The sequence below is a fragment of the Hordeum vulgare genome, chromosome 7H (assembly GCF_904849725.1).
Source record: "Hordeum vulgare subsp. vulgare chromosome 7H, MorexV3_pseudomolecules_assembly, whole genome shotgun sequence".
NCBI lineage: Eukaryota > Viridiplantae > Streptophyta > Magnoliopsida > Poales > Poaceae > Hordeum > Hordeum vulgare.
The window spans coordinates 170,195,745-170,217,899 of NC_058524.1; the positions used below are offsets into that span (position 1 = coordinate 170,195,745).

General features: G+C 45.1%; 1 protein-coding gene across 1 annotated transcript; it reads right to left on the minus strand.

Annotated features, from left to right (window-relative positions):
* Positions 1 to 18,434: 18,434 nt before the first annotated feature.
* On the minus strand, positions 18,435 to 21,327 carry LOC123408727 (zinc finger protein WIP2-like). The gene is made up of 2 exons (XM_045101779.1): positions 20,461 to 21,327; positions 18,435 to 19,331 (listed from the first exon to the last, which is right to left on the minus strand). The coding sequence occupies exons 1-2, from the start codon at positions 21,253 to 21,255 to the stop codon at positions 18,861 to 18,863; spliced, it is 1,266 nt and encodes a 421-aa protein (XP_044957714.1). The 5' UTR covers positions 21,256 to 21,327; the 3' UTR covers positions 18,435 to 18,860.
* Positions 21,328 to 22,155: the final 828 nt, after the last annotated feature.

Here is a 22,155-nt window from a genome sequence, read left to right on the forward strand (position 1 = left end):
ATTCTAGCCCTCGAGGCCCCTGGCTTGTAATATGAAGCTGATTTTGTTTTATTTGTGTCCGGAGTTGTGTTGTGATATCTTCCCGTGAGTCCTTGGGTTTGATCGTACGCATTTGCGTGTATGATTAGCGTACGATTAAACCGAGGGCGTCACAACAAGAGAAGCCTAAGCTTGGGGGAGTTGATACGTCCATTTTGCATCATGCTTTTATGTTGATATTTATTGCTTTATGCGCTGTTATTACACTTCACGGTACAATACTCATGCCTTTTCTCTCTTATTTTACAAGGTTTACATGAAGAGGGAGAATGCCGGCAGCTGGAATAGTGGCCTGAAAAAGGGGCAAGTTTGAGATACCTATTCTGCGAAACTCCAAAAGCCGTGAAAATCAATGAGGAATTATTTTGGAATTTATAAAAAATACTGGGCGGAAGAAGTACCACAGGGGAGCCACCAGGAGGCCAGAAGCCTGCTAGGCGCGGCCTACCCGCTGGCCGCGCCTAGGGGGCTTGTGGGCTCCCTGTTGCCCCTCTGGCTCCCCTCTTTTTCTATAAGGAGGTTTTCGTTCCAGAAAAAATCAAGGGGAGGCTTTCGTGAGGAATCGCCACCGCCACGAGGCGGAACTTGAGCAGAACCAATCTAGAGCTCCGGCAGGGTCGTCCTGCCGGGGAAACTTCCCTCCAGGAGGGGGAAATCGTCGCCATCGTCATCACCAACACTCCTCTCATCGGAGGGGACTCGTCACCATCAACATCTTCATCAACACCATCTCATATCCAAACCCTAGTTCATCTCTTGTAACCAATCTCCGTCTCGCGACTCCGATTGGTACTTGTAAGGTTGCTAGTAGTGTTAATTACTCTTTGTAGTTGATGCTAGTTGGATTACTCGGTGGAAGATTATATGTTCATATCCTTGATGCTATTCAATACCTCTCTGGTCATGAACATAATTATGCTTTGTGAGTAGTTACTTTTGTTCCTCAGGACATGGGATAAGTCATGCTATAAGTAGTCATGTGAATTTGGTATTCGTTCGATATTTTGATGTGTTGTATGTTGTTTTTACTCTAGTGGTGTTATGTGAACGTCGACTACATAACACTTCACCATTATTAGGGCCTAGAGGAAGGCATTGGGAAGTAGTAACTAGATGATGGGTTGCTAGAGTGATAGAAGCTTAAACCCTAGTTTATGTGTTGCTTCGTAAGGGGCTGATTTGGATCCACTAGTTTAATGCTATGGTTAGACTTTGTCTTAATTCTTCTTTCGTAATTGCGGATGCTTGCGAGAGGGGTTAATCATAAGTGGGAGGTTTGTCCAAGTAAGGGCAGCACCCAAGCACTGGTCCACCCCTATATCAAACTATCAAAGTAGCGAACGTGAATCATATGAACATGACGAAAACTAGCTTGACAGAAATTCTCGTGTGTCCTCGGGAGCGCTTAACCTCCTATAAGAGTTTTTCGAGGCTTGTCCCTTGATACAAAAGGGATTGGGACACTTTTCTGCACCTTTGTTACTATTGTTACTTGTTACTTGCTACGAATCATCTTATTAAACAACTATCTGTTACCGCTAATTTCAGTGCTTGTAGAGATTACCTTGCTGAAAACCACTTGTCAGATCCTTCTGCTCCTCGTTGGGTTCGACACTCTTACTTATCAAAAGGACTACGATAGATCCCCTACACTTGTGGGTCATCATGTACAGACGAGTCAGGAATGTACCATCCACAAACATCACAGGAGGACAATGCCGGAAAGCTTCGATGCACAAACCGAAAGAGAAGAATACTCGTTTCAACACCTTGTAATCTGGGATAATCCCCAATCTCATGTGTTGTATGTTAACATAGGTGTCGGGATTCCTCTCCTTCAGTATGTCAAGGAGACGGACAACATTATCATATGAATCAAAGAACGTCCCAAACCTTCCTTCATAGCCTTCTGCTTAGCCCTCCAAGCCTTCCCATATGGAATGTCATAATTCCATCTGACCTTCGTTGCTTTTTGGATATGTTTTGCTTCCATATCTTTCTTCTCAACTATCTTTGTATACATGAGTTGCGCTATGAGAGTTGAAGTCATGTTTGGATGACGAACCAACAGGTTTTTCCTCACACAATTATGTGGGATCACATTGGTGACAACCCAGTGGATGTTATACCTCGACATGTGCCCGTGCACATTCGCAGGACAACCTGTTTCAACACACTTCACGGTATATTTTGTTGGACTCGATATGTGTGTCCAGAAAACCCTCTGCGTAGACATAGCCCACTTTATCACCGCGTACTTCATTTTTTTCTTTTTGTCAAACATAGCCCCGATCTGGACTTGGTTCAGATTATATTGCCATGGAGTCTCATGGCCATCGTTGACAGTAATGTCGGCGGCTATGTCCTTATTCCATGCAGAAGGAATCGATATCTCCACTTCATCCACGGAATTTTCAGAATCCAAATCCTCCGCAAACCCATCCTCGTTCTCTTTCTCCATCACCCTCTGCATTTCACCGCCTTCCTCATCCCCATCAGCAACACCAAAGCCAGCTAATAGTATCGACTGAATACCCTGCCCAGTCTCATGACCACTACTAACATTGTGTGGCACATAATATGACTCTTTCTCGGCTTGGCTAGCATCCACATCCGGTGGATATGACCCACATACATAAATCTCATTAGCCACTTGAATACCCTGTCCTGGTTCATACCCCATGTTGACTTGTACAAAATTATCCTCCTTCGCAATTAGTTGCACTAGGGCATATGGGTGGATTCTTCGGTCTCTGGAATGACTTAACAGGGACAACCAATGTTGGCTCCTATCTATCGGCATCAACTCCCACATGACATTTTTACAGGATTTGGTCCACAATGCATGAATACTGACGGAACAGACTTCAGGATCCAGCCCAAAACTAGTAGCCAACCAGTGCTTCAACTGCTTAATGTCTAGTCTGTCCGGGTCTGAAAGTGTCATGACACCTTTTTTAAACTCGCTAAGATCAACCCCCAACTCATTATATCAAACATTACCACAGCCGTAATAAACAGTCAAATTTACGAATTCAGATATTTTCACCCGTCAGACATTGCCAGCTTGTCATTATTCGCAACGAACAAATTTATACAAAAATAAATCTACGTACACTAAATAAACCAACACTGAAAAGAACCTACAGTAAAAAAATCGGTAGAGCTTCAACACGTGTGCCCCCTTCTTCTTCCTCTCCACCACACCACCTCATCACCATCCACACCTCCACCACCCCACCATGGCTCCTCCAAACGAACAAAAAACTACCCCATGGCACAAAATGGGACCGTAGGTAGGCCGGTGGAGATGGATATGATCTATTGTTTCAGTGGATTGAATAGTAAAATGGGTGGAGGATGGAGGAGATCGGAGGGGGTCAAAATGAGGGAAGAAAAACGAGAGAGAGAAGAGGAGCCAGCGACTAAGGAGGAAGAAGGGCTCGGTCGGCCTTATAATGGGCTCTTCGGCCTCCTGTAGGCCGACGGGTCCTCTTCAGCCAGCTGTGGGCCGACAGCAGGCTCTCCAGCCACCTCGCGGGCCGACGGGCCCTCTTCGGCCTCGCGCTAGCTGACAGGACCCCCTTCGGCCCACCAGAGGCCAACGGGGTGCTATTTTTGATTTTTTTTTCAATTTCGACATATGCTTTTCAAATTTGGTAGAAAATAGGTAGTACTTTTGAAAAAAAACTAGAATTAAGATAAATCTAACCATAACATGAAACATATGGATCAAAAATAGCCCCTTATGGAATAACACATAAACTAGGGTTTAAGTTTATGTCACTCTCGCAACCCATCATCTACTTTTTACTCCCAAATGATTTCCCTTAGGCTCAAGTATGGTTAAGTGGCATGTAGTCTACGTTCACACCACCACTAAAGGAAGAGCAACATACACATCATCAAAATATTGCATGAATAACAACATTACATGATTGCTTATAACAAGAATTATACCATGTGCTCAAGAATGAAAGTAACTACACACAAATCATCATCATGTTCAAGATCATAGGTATAATGAATATGCTTAAGGATTTGAACCTATAATCTACCACCAAGTAAACCAACTAGCATCAACTACAGGGTGTAATCAACACTACTAGCAACCCCGAGGTACCAATCTAAGATTTTGAGACAAAGATTGGATACAAGAAAAGAACTAGGGTTTGGGATGAGATGGTGTTGGTGAATATATTGATGGAGATTGGTCCGCCCACGAAGGGGGAAGCATTGATGATGACGATGACTTCAGTTTCCCCCTCCAGAGGGAAGTTTTCCCTATGGATTCGCTCCACCGAAGAGCAAAAGTGCTCGTGCGTAGGTTCTTCTTCTTCTTCTTCTTCGTCTTCTTATTCTTCTTATTCTTTTTCTTCTTCTTCTTCTTATTCTTTTTCTTATTCTTCTTCTTATTATTATTATTATTGTTATTATTATTATTATTGTTGTTGTTGTTGTTGTTGTTGTTGTTGTTATGGGATCGAGCAACGTCTTGGATCTCAACAAATAATATACATGCACTTTTGCTCAGTACATACCGTAGGATTTCCTTGGTGTAATTTGTCATATTATTGTAATAATATGCTATCACTTGATCATAGGCGTTCATGCACTGAAAGCCAATGTTCGCGTGAGAACCGCAACATAAGTAATGACTTCGATACAAAGAACATATCATGGATGCGCATGTGTTTACTACGTGCAATAATTATTTAGTATTCATGAAAGTTATATATTTTCCAAGAGTTGTTTTATCATAGAATATATAAATAGTCTGCAAAAGGTTACTCTCGTGGGTGGAAGATGAGGGTAGGTTACCAATGCGTCCCCGCTCTTCATTTTCCTTGGCGTTCCCTTCCTCTAGGCACACCTCATCCAAGATAGATGGTTCTTTGTCATTCCCATTTGTTTTCCGCAAGTTAGCCTAGAAAATATTTAATCCATGTTCCCTTACCCATTCTTGCAGCTTGTCATCAACATACGGGGCTGTTTTCTCATCATCAAGTACATCCTTTTCTTTATCATTTTGTGAGTCTTACAAATGGTTAGTTTCCCCCAAGGCGTTCATGATCCGTTCTGGTCCATTATTCACTAATACATTATCAAAAAAATTATCCAAGCCAAAGAAATGAATAGGATGTGCCTTCTCATAAATGGTCTCTAGCAAAATGCCTTTAACCTTGTATTTCTTATTCTGAAGAATTCCATCGGAACCAACAAGAAGCACTAGTTGTCTGATTTTCCTACTAGCATTCCATTTATCACTACTATTATAAGTTGCTAATATTGGATCGGTACTATACTCACACTGATAATTTAGGTTCTCTTTGTATTGGCATTCTTCTCATGGTAGAGGGTATGCAACACATACCATTGATGAATAGTTATTCACCAATTACAACTATTCTTTTTTCTTAGCTTCTTTTTCTTCTACTTCTTTTTTATGATAGCTAATTGCTTTGTATTTTCTTAGAGTCTATTCCACTCCTGCAAAATATCTTCAATAGACATCCTAGAAGACATGATTAGTATTTTTTATGTAAGGGAAAATTGAAAGATCAATAGGAACTAACAAAATAAACTATGTAAGAGCGGGAAAGTAACAAGCGGGCGGTTTTGCTCACCGAAAACGGTGCCAGAAAAGCTTGATGACCTACAAGGGCACACGGCTACTGCAATTCACGGTATGTAGCATATGTTGATCCCACATGGAGCGGTGTTGCATAGGTAACTACCAACCCTACAGCTACTCACACACATGGCTACATTCACACCGACAACGTTATCTGGAAATAATCTATTCACCGGTTGCTAACGAGACGATAATAATGAAGTTTTTGTCTAAACAACTAAGCGAAGGTAGAAACATAAATAGAACAACAAATAAATAAGGGGGCGACAATTGAGTAAAAGGCATACTCGAGGCGTTCAAAATCATTACTACCTGTACGTCCTACAAATACTTAAGCCACTTTTCATGTAGTTATTTGTGGGTGGAGCTTGGTACAGTATACAAAGCTAGACGTAGTCAACCGTAATATGCACGCCATCACTGTTCTTCTCTCAGCGTGTTACGACAATGATGATTAAGGGCTTCCCCATGGATGCGGCCGATGGGCGGTCTACATTATTGCCCCATCGAATTGGTAGAGACAGGATTGGTAGAGGTTAGTTTTGCCACGTGTATCCTCCACTTCCCTACATATTGCGCCATCACTTGCTTTATCCCTCTCTACTTGATCCAATAGTATTGTCCTTGTGTGCAAAATTGGCAAATGTTGGATGGTGAACTTTACTCAACATCACGAAGATCATTAACACTACATGAAGAAGTTATTTCATATCATGCAAAATTATTTGGTGCTAGTATAAACTAGAATTCATCCTATTTCCCAAGAACTAGTAATTCATTCAAACAAGTAAATGGAGTACATAGAGGATAGAGGCAAGTTAGAAGCCAACGTGATGTTGGCGATGGAGAAAAGCATGGTGGCGGCAGCGATGGAGAGGGCACCGGCCCTCCGGCAGGCGCACGATGTAGGGGTGCATCCTCTCCTCCTTGTCTTGACCCTCTCTCTATATGGTGGAACTTGTGGAGGATGAAGATGGTGATCCCCGACGGCTCGGGTTGGAGGTATTCCTATAGGAGGCCTCCTTGGATGTCCTCCATTGATGTAACCTCCCCCTTCGTCCAAGGGTTCTAGGGAGTCAAATACACGTCCAACGCAAGTCTTGGTCATCAAGGATCCCATAGGAACAAACTAGGACCAAATCGGGGTAAAACCAGGAAATTTTGACCCAATTTTCGAAGCTACGCAAAGGTCATACGAACGCCCAAAGGAGTGGCTATGCTCGTATGTAAGGCCTTCATATGATCTATAACTTCATGGTGGTTTTGTATTTTGGCCTCCATTACTTCATACGAACTCTGATTTTGATGCTCTTGGGCTTATTGGATTTCTAAGAAAAACTGGATGGCGTTAGTGGCCTTGGGTATTCATTTTGGAAACTTTGAGAAATGTAAAATCATCAAACTCTCAAAACAGCCTTGATTTGGTGCGTGGAGCTTCTCCAATTTGATCCCCACCTTGGTTCTTTTGATATCCTAAGTCCATGCACATGTCAAGACACCCACAAAGACCGCAAAACAAAGGAAGAATAATAAAAATTAAATAAGAATGAAAAGTGTACAACGAGCTTGATAAAATAAGTAAATACGGAAAACAATGCATTGGGAACATGAATAAGTGCTAGATGGATATGATGTGAGGGATTTTGGCACTAGAATATAATCAGAAAGTATGCATAGAATCCACTCATCACACCTGTGGCGCCATTCCTCCGCCTCGAGTTCTGGTGGCGGTTCTTTCCCAGCGGTAGTGAGGCAACAAAAGTAGTGGTCGACGTGGGGCGCCTTGCATCGGTGTCCTTGCTAGCACTACTCCGGCGGCCTCACACCCATTTTCTCTAGTGTCCCTAGGCTCCCGACGTTATCTATCGGGCGACTTTGGCCTCGGCGACTAGCAATTGCGTTCTTTCCAGCTCGCCTGGTTTCTGATGTTCCGACTGCTACGACTAAGGCCGCTTGGGTTAATGTCCCTCCTATATAAGCTCGCTGGTGGTGTCAGTCGCCTCTCCCTCGCGATGGTCTTCGCTTCGTCGTTAGGCCTACTTTTTATACCTCAAAGCCTCCCTCTTTTGCCTGATCCAATGCTTGTGGGTTCGGAGTGAGTGCCACCCTCCAGCGGCAGATGCACACCAAGCCCCTTCCGACATGGCGGTTCCAACCAACGTTGGCTTCCTCACCATCGATTCCACATTTGGCACCTATGGGATTGCTCAGCCTCAGGCCAGGGAGCGCACCATGTTCATGCTTGCCTGCATTCGTGTCATGTGTTATACCCCGTTGAATACATGAGCAAATAATATGAGATTTAATACAAATAAACAGTAAATAAATCATGAAGGCAATGACAGAGATCGAACTAATCATGCAGAATAGTATAGCAGACGAATAGATTAAATGTACGACACAAACTAGACATAGGAATTCTAGCATGATCTCAAATAGAGAGGACAAGATTGCATACGGTGTAGAGGGAGATGAATTGCCAGCATTGGTGTTTTCAGTCATGTCGTTGATGAAGAGGTTGCCGAGATTGGGGAAGAAGTCGCCGTCCGAAAGGTAGTCGCTGCCAGCAGTCGCGCGAGTGCGCTCCGTAAAAACCTGATTGCCCCTCTCCCGTACAGGATCACGGGAGGTAGGGTTCCGTAGGCCTGCTGCCCCTTCTCGCGGTGCACGCCGGAAGGAGGGATGCAGAAGACTTGAGTGGCGGTGTAATGACCTGGAACGGTAATATAGAAGACTTGAGTGGCGGTGTAATGATCCGGGTGGAAAGACATGGACTAGACCCATGTCCAAGTCGGTACCATCCCACGATCCGGTGTCTCAGTTCGTGGCGCGTCTGTTACAAACTCTCTATTTCTGACCGGCAAAAATAACCGCGTAGGTATGAGCTCGATTCGATGCCGCAACCTACGACGAGGAGTGATGATGCGTGGTGTGGCGAGGCGAGCGAATAGGAGGAGCGCTCGTGTATGTCTCCTTTTCTCATGCTCGTACAAATGCTAGAAGAGCTCATCATATAAGGTGGTGTAACTCTCTTCCAACTACCGGTATGAAATTAAATTTTAGTCCCATCACATCACATCACCCACTCAACAAAGTCAATAATGGGTCATGAGAATTTTAGATTTTATTTGAGCTTTGAGCAAAAAGCCTACTAACAAAAATCCAACATACTCCTTAATGTATTGAGTGTACGTCTTCTATTAATGAAATGATACATAAGCTTTACATATTTGTAAAAAAGAGAGTTATAGTCGGCACTACGTACTACGTACACATGCAGTTGCGGTTTGTGCAGTGCAAAGCTAAGGCTGCTCATAGTGGGAAGTAACATATAGTAGTATCATGCATATGTTACTATTGTATGATATTATCTTCATAGTGCATAGTATCATAAACTAGTATCATAGGTGTTCTCATTTATTGACATGCATGACACATAGTAGCATAGCATTTAACATGATACGGTATCTACCTATGTTACTATAACCCTCTCTCTCTTCTTTAATTACTTGCCACATCATCATGTTTGCTAGTCCCAAGACTATGTTACTAGATATGATACCCCACTATGGCCACCCTAACAAGGAAAACCTCTCCTAGCCGGGACCTCAGTTTGAGGGAGACAGGAAGTAAGTGGTGGCATTAACTCGGTGGATCCATCCATCTCTTTTGCTGGGATCCATCCAGGACGATGGTTCAGCTACTGGCTAGGAGCACTACGTACAGTGGCGTACTATACACTACCAATACAGATGTGCATGCATTTACTCTCGACGGTCGATCTGCCCGCCTAGCTAGCTCCCATGCAGCTGATCTGTACCAGTAGCAATATGAGCAGTATAACTCCACCAAAAAATCCAAAGTTTTCTATATCTCACTTTGCATGCGATGCAAATTAACTAAGGCTGATCATGGTGGAGTATCATATAATAGCATCATGAATATGATATTATTGTATGATACCATCTTCATAATGTATAATTTTATAAACTAGTACTTCCTCTGTCATAGTTTAAAAGACGTGCATGGAAATTTTCTAAAATCTAGGTGGTTATTGATTGGCAGTCAAATGAGTTAAAAATAGCATTTACATTACACATGCATATAGAAGTAATACAATAGAGTACTAATTAGATGCTAGGAGTACATGCAAACCTTGTCTATTACGAAAATGCACGTACATTTAACCGTGCCTTCTAAACCATGAGAGAGATAGTATCATAGATGACTTTATTTATTGACATGCATGACACATAATAACATAATATTTAACATGTCTGTATCTACCTATGTTACTCTAACCCTCTCTCTTTCTTCTTTAATTATGTGTCACATCGTTTGCTAGTCCCAAGTACACATGATACTACCTAAGACCTTTGCCAATGCAAGTCTCTTAGCGCGACTTCATAGACGTTTTGCTTATGTGACATTGTATTTAATGAAGAGAGATAATGAGGTTGTATCTTAGTTAACATACAACATTGACACGTGATCGTTGGCAAAAAAGAGGTGCTAATCCAATCACATTTATGCATGAGCCACAAATCATTAAATTTGAATACAACACATATGATATAATACATTGTATTAATTATTTCTTATATTTTTATTACGCATATGATTACGTGCAAAGAGACTATGCATTGGCACATGCTTAAGGCTGGTCATAGTGGGAAATATCATATAGTAGTATCATGCATACGATACTATTGTATGATACTACCTTTATAGTGCATAGTATCATAAAGTAGTATCATAGATGACCTTATTTATTAACATGCATGACACGTAGTAGCATAGCATTTAACATGTTACGGTACCTACCTATGTTACTCTAACCCTCTCTCTCTTCTTTAATTGTCTGCCACATCAGTATGTTTGCTAAGAGCATCTCGAGTCGCGCCCCCCAAACGCGCCCCCACGGCCTCTTCCCGTCCGGACAGGCCCCGAGCGCGCCCAGTCGCGCCCCCCATTGGGCCTTCCCGTCCGGACACCCCCTTGTTCCCGTCCGGCAAACCCAACCCAACCCCTCCCCCGAGGGGCTCCCGTGGGGGTGCCAGACGAGCCGAAATGCGCCGCGGGCCCATCTTGCGAGCGACACAAAAGGCATCTTTTACGCCACGTCCCCTTCGCCCCGCCCATCTGCGCCCCGCACACGCCGCCTCGCCCTCTGCCGTCTCCCTCCACCCCGAAGCGCCGCCGCTCTCTTCCACCGCGCCTCCACCCACCGGCGCCTCCGGCCGCGCGTCCGCCCCTCGGCCCTTCCCTCGCCGCGCCTCCGACCCACCGGTGCCGACTCAGGCGCCACCTCCGGCGACCAGAGGTAACCACCTCGCCCCAAGGTGTTCGGCGATTTGCCCGGCTGGGCGCCGGCCGTTCTTTTTGCCATATTTTGAATCCATTTTCATTTCTACAGATGGACAGCGATGATGAGTTGATGATGAACTTTCTCTTAGAGGAAGAAGCCTATATCGACGAGGAGGAAGATGAGAACTTGCTTGTTCTTTCTTGTTTGACACAACTTCTCGCCGATGAGGAAGCCAATCGCGAACCAAAGCGAGGAGGATCCAAGTTTGGGAGGAGAAAGACGAAACCGAGGATGAGAATGGAGGGCCACTGCATGCTTTGGGCCGACTATTTTGCGGATGAGCCAAGATTCGATGCAAAGGATTTTCGATGAAGATTTCGGATGAACCGAAGTTTGTTCAACACATTGGTGCAGAGTGTGAGGGAGCACAACCCTTGGTTCAAGATGAAGAAAGACGCAGTGGGGATGCTAGGTTTCTCCTCAATTCAGAAGTGCACTGCTGCTATGAGAATGCTTGCATATGGTGCCCCTGCAGATGGCCAGGACGACTATCTCCGCATGTCTGAGTCGTCGGCTATCAAAGCCATGTACAGGTTCTGCACTGCGATAGTGGATGTGCTTGGCCCAAACTACTTGAGAGGACCAAATGAGGAGGAAAATGCCTGGATCCTGGCAACAAATGAAGCAAGAGGTTTTCCTGGTATGCTTGGAAGCATTGATTGCATGCACTGGAGCTGGAAGAACTGTCCATTTGGATGGCAAGGATTGTACAAAGGGGGCCATCATGGAGTTTGCAGCGTGGTACTTGAGGCAGTGGCCGATCACGAGACTTGGATTTGGCATGCGTTCTTCGACATGGCAAGATCTAACAATGGCATCAATGTGTTGCAGCGTTCCCCTGTGTTCGCGAAACTTGTTGAAGGCCATGCTCCGCCAGTGAACTATGTTGTTAATGGCCACGAGTACAACAAGGGGTGCTACCTAGCGGATGGTATCTATCCAAGATGGTCAACATTTGTGAAGACAATTTCCAATCCTCTAGGCAACAAGAGATCCTGGTTTGCCTCGGTACAAGAGAGCACAAGAAAGGATGTCGAGCGTGCATTTGGAGTGCTCCAGCAGAGGTTTGCCATTGTGCGGTATCCTGCTCTCTCTTGGTCGGCCGAGCAGCTGGGAGAGATCATGAATGCGTGTGTGATCCATGCACAACATGATTATTGAGGATGAACGTGACAATCCAGTGCATGATCATCTTCCGTATGAGTTCCAGGGTCCTCTCGCCGATGTGGATCACAATGTGCCAGCGGATTGGACCGAGTACACCGCTATGCACATGGAGATTCGAGACGGGGCAACTCATGATCAGCTCCAAATGATCTAGTGGAGCATTTGTGGGCTCGCAAAGGAATGGCGGCAGCATAGTGTACTTCGAATTTATTTTTAATTGTATGAATATTTTATTTTTATTTGTAGTCATTCGTGAACTATATATGTAATAATTTAAACCTAGAACATATGTATTTTTAAGTATTTTTAGACTCCAAAATAACGAAAATAGGCAAAATCTTGTTTTTGGGGGGTTTCATTGGGGACTGCGAGTGGGCAGCAGCGCCCCCCGTCGGCGCCTTCCCGTCCGGGCGAGCCCCCAAAGGGCCTTGCCAGGCGCCCGTCCGGACACCTATTGGGGGCCTCGACTGGAGATGCTCTAAGGCTGCCCGTAATGAGAGTATCATAGGTAGTATCATGCATGCCAATTAAGCAATTTTGATGAGGTGACATGAAATTAAATGAAGAAAGAGAGGGTTGAATATCATATTATGATACCGTATCATATTAAATGATGTGCTACTATGTGTCTTGCATGACAATAAATGAATTACCTTATGATACTACCATATGATATTATGCATTACATATGTGGTATCATACACTAGTATCATATGCATGATACTAGTATATGATACTATCCATTACAACCAACCTAATCTCAAGTACATGATACTACCTTAGTTACTCTTGGATGGGATAGTTTTTTTAGGTGCGTTAGATGTAATTAGCTCCAATCTAACTCTTGTGTTTGGATACTTTAAGGCTAGTTGAACCCAAACTAGATCAAACTAACTCTAGCCCATGGATCCAAACAGGACATGAAGAATGCGTAGGATTACACACCACAGATGGGCGCATTGATCCCCGGCGCAACGACCACTTGCCTCTTCCACGGGTCCATGTTACCTGGGAGAGATTCCCACTCTATCTAGGTGTGTGTTACGTAGACGATGCGCCTGATACGACGGGAGATCGAGCTGGAGAGAGAGAGAGAAGAAGATCGCAGATCACAGGAGGGGGGAAAGCGCCTCGTAAACCCGATCATAGGAGACAGCGCTGTTCCTGCCCCGCCAGGCACGAGAGCACTTGTATATTCCCCCGGCGCCTCTCCTGGTCTCCCCATCCCCTCCGTTTTCTTAACCCGAGTTTAGCTTAACCACGACGCGCATGCAGGCATGCACGCTTGAGAGGCCCCAGGAGGATTTTTTAAGAAGGGCATGTATGTGTGTTGGTCACTTGGTACGTAGCACGTTCAATACTACTATTATTTTCGAGCCAGCTCTGCTCTAAACGAACTAAGGAAGGGCCTGAGAAGCACCGTGTAGGCGGCAAGTGAAACATGGGATCCAAGATCAGCTTGTTTATCCGTGTGCATGTGTGCAGAAAGGGCCGTTGACGATGGCCGCCCATGGCCCGCTGCATGCATGGCGCAGCGCTACGTGCTTGGGGATCAAAGGACACGGAGACCCCTTTTCGTGGAACCCTGCTGATTAACCCGTCGAGGCGATGTTGTTGTTGTTGTGGGTTGCCGTTTGTTTCTCCACGCATTCCGCGTTGGGAAATGAGGCCTCCTCCTGTTAGCTTTACCATGCATGTGTCTCTCGCTCTGTCCCATGCTCTATGCAGAGTCGTAATATTCCATCCAGGGTCCAGTGTTCTTGATCAAAATCGTGCTAGCAGCAGTAATGAAACCGGTGAGCACCCGTACCCTTTCTGGCGCTCAGCTTTTTTGCGACAGGGCCTGAATTTAACCGGTGACTCGACATGTCGCAACCGGATCGCAGCTACTAGCCGGGTCGTTGGTTGCCTCCAGCTCTGCCTGCTGCATGTGTGGACGGCCTGCATGAAATATGTATACAGGCGCCTAGGGCTACCTAGCTATAGCTGCTAGTAAGAGCAAGTGCTAGAGGGAGGGAGGGAGAGAGACGACGACATGGACAGGAGGGAGAGGGAAGGGTGTTGGAGGCGGAGAAAAGGACAGAGCAGGGTAGGAAAGTGTGGAGTCTAAGTCACGTTGCTGGGTGTTGTCTACCACACACATATGCCCCAATCCACAGTCCACTCACACGCACGCACGCGGTATGACCCTCCCAGCTAGCTACAAACAGGGTGATGGATCGATTGATCGAAGGGATGGATGGATGGATTGTTCCTTTGACGTGACCTCTCAAACAGTAGTAGTTCACTCTCCGCGTCTGTGTGTCTGGCAGGCTGCGTATACGAATACGGGCCAAACATACATCGAGAATCGAGGAATATGGACGACCTCAAAGCCAAAAAGTAAATGCACAGTACATGTGTTGTATTCTATGAACTTTATTTACTTCGACAAATATACAATGAATCATTTGTATCCAAAGGGAATTAGTAAGTGGCCTTTGACATGTTGATTTTATAGGAATGATAGACCACTCATGTCAACAAGACGTATCTTTATTTTTCCAAACCTTATTCCAAAAGAAATTCAAATTCAACGTCATTGACATTGGATAATATGAGGATGGGTGACTAACCAAAAATTTCTTTCCGAATGCACATGAATGAGGATAAAATACACAAAAAAGAAAAAACAATCAGACCAGATCCTGTCAGGCATAATGACCGAGAACCGGTGACTCCGATTGGGGCGTCACAAGATCACATCGTAGTGGTGCGGAAGATCAGGGAGGAGTTTGCGCTGGTGGCTCGCAGGGTGGGTTTTTACGAGAGTTTGCTTAGTGTCAGGCTTCGGCAGAGTGGGGCGTCCGCTTATCACAGACTATTAGTTTTTCATCTTAACACCATCTTGTAAATACTATTTTCTAATCATAATGCAATGACACACAAACCTTTTGTGTATTCTGGGAAAACAAGATCGCATGGCAGTTCTTTTATACATCTTTTCTTAGAAACATCGATCACACAACTTATGCTAAGCTTGAAGATTAACAAAGTCACCACACGTCCACACATGTGTCTTACCATTATCCCTGGTGGGCTCAGAGTAAACCATCCTCCCAATCATTCAGCAGCATGTTGGTTTCTCAAATACCACACAACATGGAACTGGAAAGCACATTGAAACCGGAAATGATATCAACTAAAGGAAATATAGAGCTTGATAGTAGGTGGAAAATGGAAACTAAAAAATAATCAAAAAATACATGCCCATAGTTTGGGATGCCAATCTCTGGAGCCCATATTTGACCCAACCATAGCTTTTTGTCTATTGGGCGGTGGAGCTAGTAGAGACCAAAATGTTATGGTCACTTCTGTTAATCATCAAGTTTTCAAGGTAACAGATTACTATTTTTGGTAAATGTAATATTTTTTAGTTGAGAAAACTGTCCATTTGAAGTAAAAATACCTCTTCAAAGCTCCAACATTGAAAAGGTTTTAAACATTTAGTAGCTAAATGCTCAATTGCCTGAAATTGCCCCTGATTTTCTACTTTCGGTTCAATATACCTTGACTAGGTGTATCTTTTAGCTAACTTTTTTTAAACAATTCAAACTTGATTCCTCAAATAATAGTCATATCGTTTACGATGTGAGGAAGAATGAAATCAAGGGAATCTCCTTCCCAAGACTCTGATAAATGAGTGCTAGAACAGTACTTAGCTAGGCTATCTGCAACTAGGTTTGCATCTCTATTGCAGTGTACAAAGCAAATCTCTGAAAACTCCAAAGGTAAAATAGTGGCCTTGGTGATAGTAGTAACATCAGGACCTCCGGGCTTTTCATTGCCGCCATAGCATTCATACTATCACTCTCTAGGTGTAACCTTAGTGCAGCCAATATTAGAAGCAAGTAGAACCAACGATGGATAGCACTGATCTCGACCGAGTCAGCCGAGGACACATGCGATAACACCCAGGTTGCTGCATCAATGAAGTTACCCGCATGATCCCTGACTATCGTCCCACATGCGCCCGTACGGGTTTCTGCACAGAATGAGGCGTCAACGTTGATCTTGATTGTTCCCGTGTTCGATTTTTTCCAAGTATGATCCTTCTTCCTCGTAGGATGGTTTGGCAAACCGTTGAAGATAAAGTTAGTAGTCAACACTCTGATGGACATCGCTGTTCGTTGGGGTGTCTATACTGCTCTCCTTTAACTCCCTGCCTCCTTTGCCACCAAATGTACCACATTGCAACTACAAATAATTTAGCCGCTGGTATTTCATGTATCACAGATTTGTTCTGTAGTAGGATCTCTAATGTGACCGAGCCCGATCGATCTTGTGCCACGGCCTGATTATATTAGACATCTCCAATTCAGACCATACCTCGGATGCATGCTCGCATGTGAAGATGCAGTGCTGAATATCTTCGAGGACGATCTTACACAGCGGGCACCGAGGTACTATTGGAATATGCATGTCAGCTAGAACCCCAAGACACGGACCCTTCAATACTTTCCATCCAAAATGTTTGACTTTTCCGAGGATTCCAAGTTGCCAAAGCTCCTTCCAGACCGGATTAATATGTGTCCTTTCCGGATTATTGCTCTGTAGGAGTGGTGACCAAACTGATGGTTAAACTCTATGTGGTAAGCCCATCGTACAGAGAAGGTTCCTGAGCGAGTGAATTACCACGCCATAAAATCTTCTAATGCTTGGACATGGAGGAGGATTTGCAGAATTCTGAAAGCATCTTTTAGCTACTTTTGTATATCTGACTGTACACATATTTCACTACAATCTGTAAAACGGGAACCATGCGGTGGCCACCGATGCACTGGCCCACCCCTTCATCCACCGTCCCTCCAACGGCTGCTGCTACAGTCCCATGGGTATGGTACGGTGTGCTCTATTGTGTAGATATACATTTTTATAACAGAAAAATATATGGTATGTTATGTTATGTTGGAAATATAGCATCTGGTGGATAACTCAACACCATCATTCCCGTCATTTATTTTTTATTCTTAAATAGTCCAAACTCACTATTCAATTTTCCTCTCCGTACAACAATGCCACATCATCAAGTCATACATGTAATAAGTTATTTTTTCATTAATCTCTTCTTACAAAACATACCCTCATACATAAATTTTTTCTAGGTAATTAAGCAAGACATTTTTGTATTGGTTTTTGCATTAACATTAGTCTTTTTTATCATTTATTCATATATTTTTAACAAGTTTTCTACAGTAACGCATGGGGCATCATCTAGTTTTATAGGTGACCCTTCCTACGCGTCTTTTTTTTTCTCTTTGCTTAGCAATTAATGTCCAGTATCCCCGTATGCCTGATAGAGAAATGCTGTAATTGCAGAAGCTCTCGAATCATTTCACAAGATATTTTGAAGGAAAACTATTCAAAAAGAGAAGGAAAAAAAAGCTCATCGGGTAGCTCACTGCCCAATTGCCCATCCCTATCCTTCTTTCTATCCAAACGTGACAAAAGCACATCATTTGACACGAACATCTCATGGTATGTACTTGCATGATGTTCCATCCCTCAGACTTTGGCTGTACATGCATGCATACTTTGGTCGGCCATCTTCCCGGCTCCATCTCAAGTGCGCCCAAAAAGTTGATCTTTCCTCGTAAACAAGCTATAGCTAGGGGGGAAGCAAGCATTTTTGTTGTGACTCCTTTGTTTCTGCATGGAGGTCAATCCGACCTGGCCTTTATACATCCCAAGGTAGATTAATGAAATGGGTATAAGCCTAGGTTTATAATGTTGTCTCAACAGAAATAGTACTCCCTCCGTTTCTAAATATAAGTCTTTAAAGAGGTTTCATTAGTAGACTACATACGGATGTATATAGACATATTTTATAGTGTAGATTCACTCATTTTGCTTTATATGTAGACTACTAATGAAATATCTCAAAAGATATATATTTAGGAACGGAGGGAGTAGAACCCAAGACCCACTAGTGTCATCTATGTTTTCTCTTTCTAGGACGCACAGACTTTCTTGGAATATTTGTCTAGCTAGATATTGGGAAATGTTTAGCTTGGGCTATATGTTTGGGCAGAAAAGGGTACGTCGATATAGTAGAAACTTGACTCGAGCAGGAAAGATAGGTTGGAATTTTCCACATGCAGAAATGACATTAATGCATGACATCATCAAGAACTTCCAGTCGTGATCCGCTGGCTACCCAGCATTTGCTTTTTACTCTTTACAGACTACAGATAACTGCATTACAGTTACGAGTTCATGAATAGCCAAGATTTACAATAAAAATTGCTCAGAACATGCTAAAGATATGCTTAATGAACCCCAAATTCAAGGACACACCAGACACAACACTCACACACACCTATTGCTCCGTGAGTTAATGGTGTGATCGATTGAGATCACCCAACACCTTACAGAGGGATGGATCCATAGTACTGCATGCTTACTACTACTCTAACACTAAAGAAAACTTCCACAAACCCTAACACTAAAGCAAAAAACGACAACAAACGGCGACAACAAGAGCCACAGAGGTAAAGCTCAGGAGCTATCTAGCTGTAGTACTATATATAGTGTTTGCTCGTGCGTGTGGCATGGCTTGACCGGAGCCAGCCGGCGGCGAGTAACGGAACGAATGATCGATGGACGACCTCGTCACCGCGGGGCGGCACCGCAGACGACGTCGTGTTCGATTTCAGAGACGGCGCCCTCGTCGTCGTCGTCGAAGCCGCCATCGCCACCAGCGGCGCCGTTGCACCCGAAAGCTCCGTGGCCGTGGCCGAAGGCGCGGGCGTGGTCCTTGAGCGAGCGCTTGTGCTTGAACTCGGAGCCGCAGAGACAGTACCAGAGCTTGCCGCAGTTCTTCTCGTGGGTGCGCCAGTCGCCCTTGACGGCGAAGGCCTTGCCGCACCGGCGGCAGAGGAAGGGCTTGAGGCCGTGCTTGCGCTTGTAGTGCGTCTGCAGGGTGCGGAAGTCCTTGAGCGGCTTGGCCCGCGGGTGGTCGATGTTGTTCCGGCACCCCGCCGCGCAGCAGTAGCACGGCAGCCGCAGCATCGCCGTCGGCTGCACCCCGCGCAGCGACTCGGGGCCCTTCCGGTACTGCGAACCGTGACCCCACATGTGCATCTGCAAATGCACAAGCACAAATATCAGTTTGGAGTTTGGACACGTAACTACTTTAAAGTAGAGCAAAGAAAAACCAAGTTCAGAACTTCAGATCTTATCATGTATGCTTGTAGTTTTTCGTACTTCACATTAATGCAGTGTTTGGTGGTGCCATTATCAATGGAGTGGTAGTAATATGCAAAGCCCTGGCTGTGCTTGAATGCACTGATGCGTGTGGTGTGATGACTGATGAGGACTTTAGGGCATGTAAGTTTGTGTGAGTTGTGACCAAACTGAGCCTGAGTTTCTTCATGCGCAGCACACAGCAGCAGTTGTAATCAGTTTGCAAACAGAGAAAGCTGCATATGCATTTTGGAAATGAGGGCTCTAGTGATCTAGCAATCTGAGCAGCTAGCTACCTCTTTCGCTTGTGTGTTAGTGTACGTTGGTGCTGTTTCTTTAAAGAGAGCAGAGCCACAGAGTAGTGGCACTGCGGTGGACTACAGGAAGAACCCTGCAGGGTCTCTTGATGCTCTCGGGAGGAGTGTGCATGAATCATTCAGGACTGTCATTTTTGCAGCAGATCGAGCCCATAATATCACAATCTTATGCTTCCGAAACATGAGAAAGCCTGTCCTGAAACAACCTACGCATGCATGCAGCTAAGCCAAATCTCATCAGCCATGAATCATGAGTAGTGGTCAGGAGCTCAGGGATTGGTAGTACTACCCTACTGAGAGTGGTAGAAAGTAATCTGATTGACTGATCGGCTGTACTAAGACACGGAGGCAACTAAACAAAGAGAAAATCTTCCCTGGGATCTCCACTACACCCCACTCGAATGCATCCTCAAAAGCCAAACACCCAAGAGAGAAAAGCGTAAAGATGCATGCATGGCTAGCTTGCTTGGCTGCAGCTCCTGGCATGCCAGTCTAGTTCAATCAAACAAAAAGTCAGCCACTGTGCATGCATGCTCTTCTCAGGCAGCTCAAGTCAATTTCATGAGTCATTCATGGCATGCATCTTGCAATCAACACATCATGAGCAATGATTAATGCAACAAGTTATAAGTATATATTGGAAGAACGAAATTACTACACGGCAAAAATGTTCAAGGAGATCAAGAAGAGAGACTGTGAATGATTCTGACCTGCATGTTATTGTATCGGTTGAATGTCTTGAAGCAGACGGGGCAGGAGAACTGGGTGGGACCGATGAGGATCTGCGACGGCGTCGGGATCCAGTATTGCCCCTTGTTCAGCCTCCCGATCGGCGCCGTGGACGAGAACCCTAGCGGCACCTCCTCGTGCCCCCCTCCCGGCTTGCAATCATCTTCTTCCTCCTCGTCCTCTTCCGCCGCCCTGCCCGATAGCCCGGACAGAAGGTCAGCTTCCGCGGACGGCAGGCCGATGCGCAGAGCAACGGCGGCGTCATCAGTGGACGTGGACCAGGCGGCCTCCACGTCCATCGGGTCGCCGCCGCCGTCGTCGCAGCAGGACGGCACGCAGTTGAGGTCGGCGAAGAGCGGTGTGCGCGCAGAGGTCGTCCTCGAGCCCGCCGCCACCTCCTGCTGCTGGTGGTAGCAGCAGTCGTTGTCATCGTCGTCGGAGTCGGAGTCGGCGGGGTCGTGGTGGTGGACGGCACGAGGGCGGGCGGCGGGCGTGGGCGAGAGGGAGAGGAGGGGGAGGGCCTCCCGGAGCGGAGGGGAGGGAGGCGCCGTGCTGTAGTGATGAGTGGGCTGGGCCAGCTGGTGCTGGAAGAAGGAGGGGTACTGGTGGTGGTGAGGAGCTGCTGCCGCGGCCACGGCCACGGCCACGGCGGGGTACCGGGCGGTGTATGGTGGGAAGGGGGGAGGGAGGTGAGGGGTTGGGGGAGGGGTAGGGAAGGAGGAAGTGCAGTAGTAGTAGTAGGGGTTCTTGAGGAAGCTCGTGTAGTGGTCTTCCATGGATGGCGTGGTTTCCTGCTCCGGCCGGCACTCTCTTTCTAGTTCGTTTCTCTTCTTGGCTACTTGCCTGGGAGTGAGGTGAGGTGAGGTGAGGTGCCGTGGTTGGCAAGGGGGTAGTTATAGTGAGAAGGGGAAGGGTAAGCATGCAGGAGAGAGAATGCTGGCATGTATACAGGGATAAAATTATGTGGAGCGGTATTGTTCTTCCCACGGTTGTATTCTGCTAGGGGGAATCCTAAGCTTACCCAGTTGAGAACTTGGATATCATGACGGTACATCATGCATGTAATGATAGGCGTATAGTAGTATTTGTCCAGGCCAAGGACGCTGCTTCCTTTCGTCATAAGACCCTGCCAATGCAAGTCTCTTGACGCGGTTTTATAGTCATTTTACTTATGTAACACTGTATTTAATGAAAAGAGATAGTGAGGTTGTATCTTAGGTAACATACAACCGTGACACATGATCATAGACAAAAAAACGATGATAACCCAATCACATGCATGCATGAGTCATAAAGCATTAAATTTAGATACAACACATAAGATACAATGCATTGTACTAGTTGTTTATTATGTTTTTATTACGCATATGATTACGTGCTAAGAAGCGATGCATGGCACAGGCATAAACTCCTTCTTTGGACGTAAAGTGTCTGCTTTATAAATTAACAAAGACCAACGATAATACGGTTTTACATGATGTTTAAAGAACTAAAGCCTTTTTTTGAGCAAAAGAAAAGCCTTTCATCCCTTTCGATTTCTACTACTAGAAACCAAACCAACTAGTTCACGACCACAAGAGCAAACTACCAGCTAAAGAACTAAACTACCATCTAGCAACTTTCAACATAAGGTAGATCATAGCAACTCCATCATCCCTCCAAGTCCCATGTACCGG

What these genes read in the sequence shown, in the direction of transcription:
- LOC123408727 (XM_045101779.1), bottom strand. Translation starts at nt 21,255, where the DNA reads ATGGAAGACCACTACACGAGCTTCCTCAAGAACCCCTACTACTACTAC. An exon ending in ACCGATACAATAACATGCAG is followed by an intron (nt 19,332 to 20,460) that starts GTCAGAATCATT and finishes GTGCATTTGCAG; the next exon opens with ATGCACATGTGGGGTCACGG.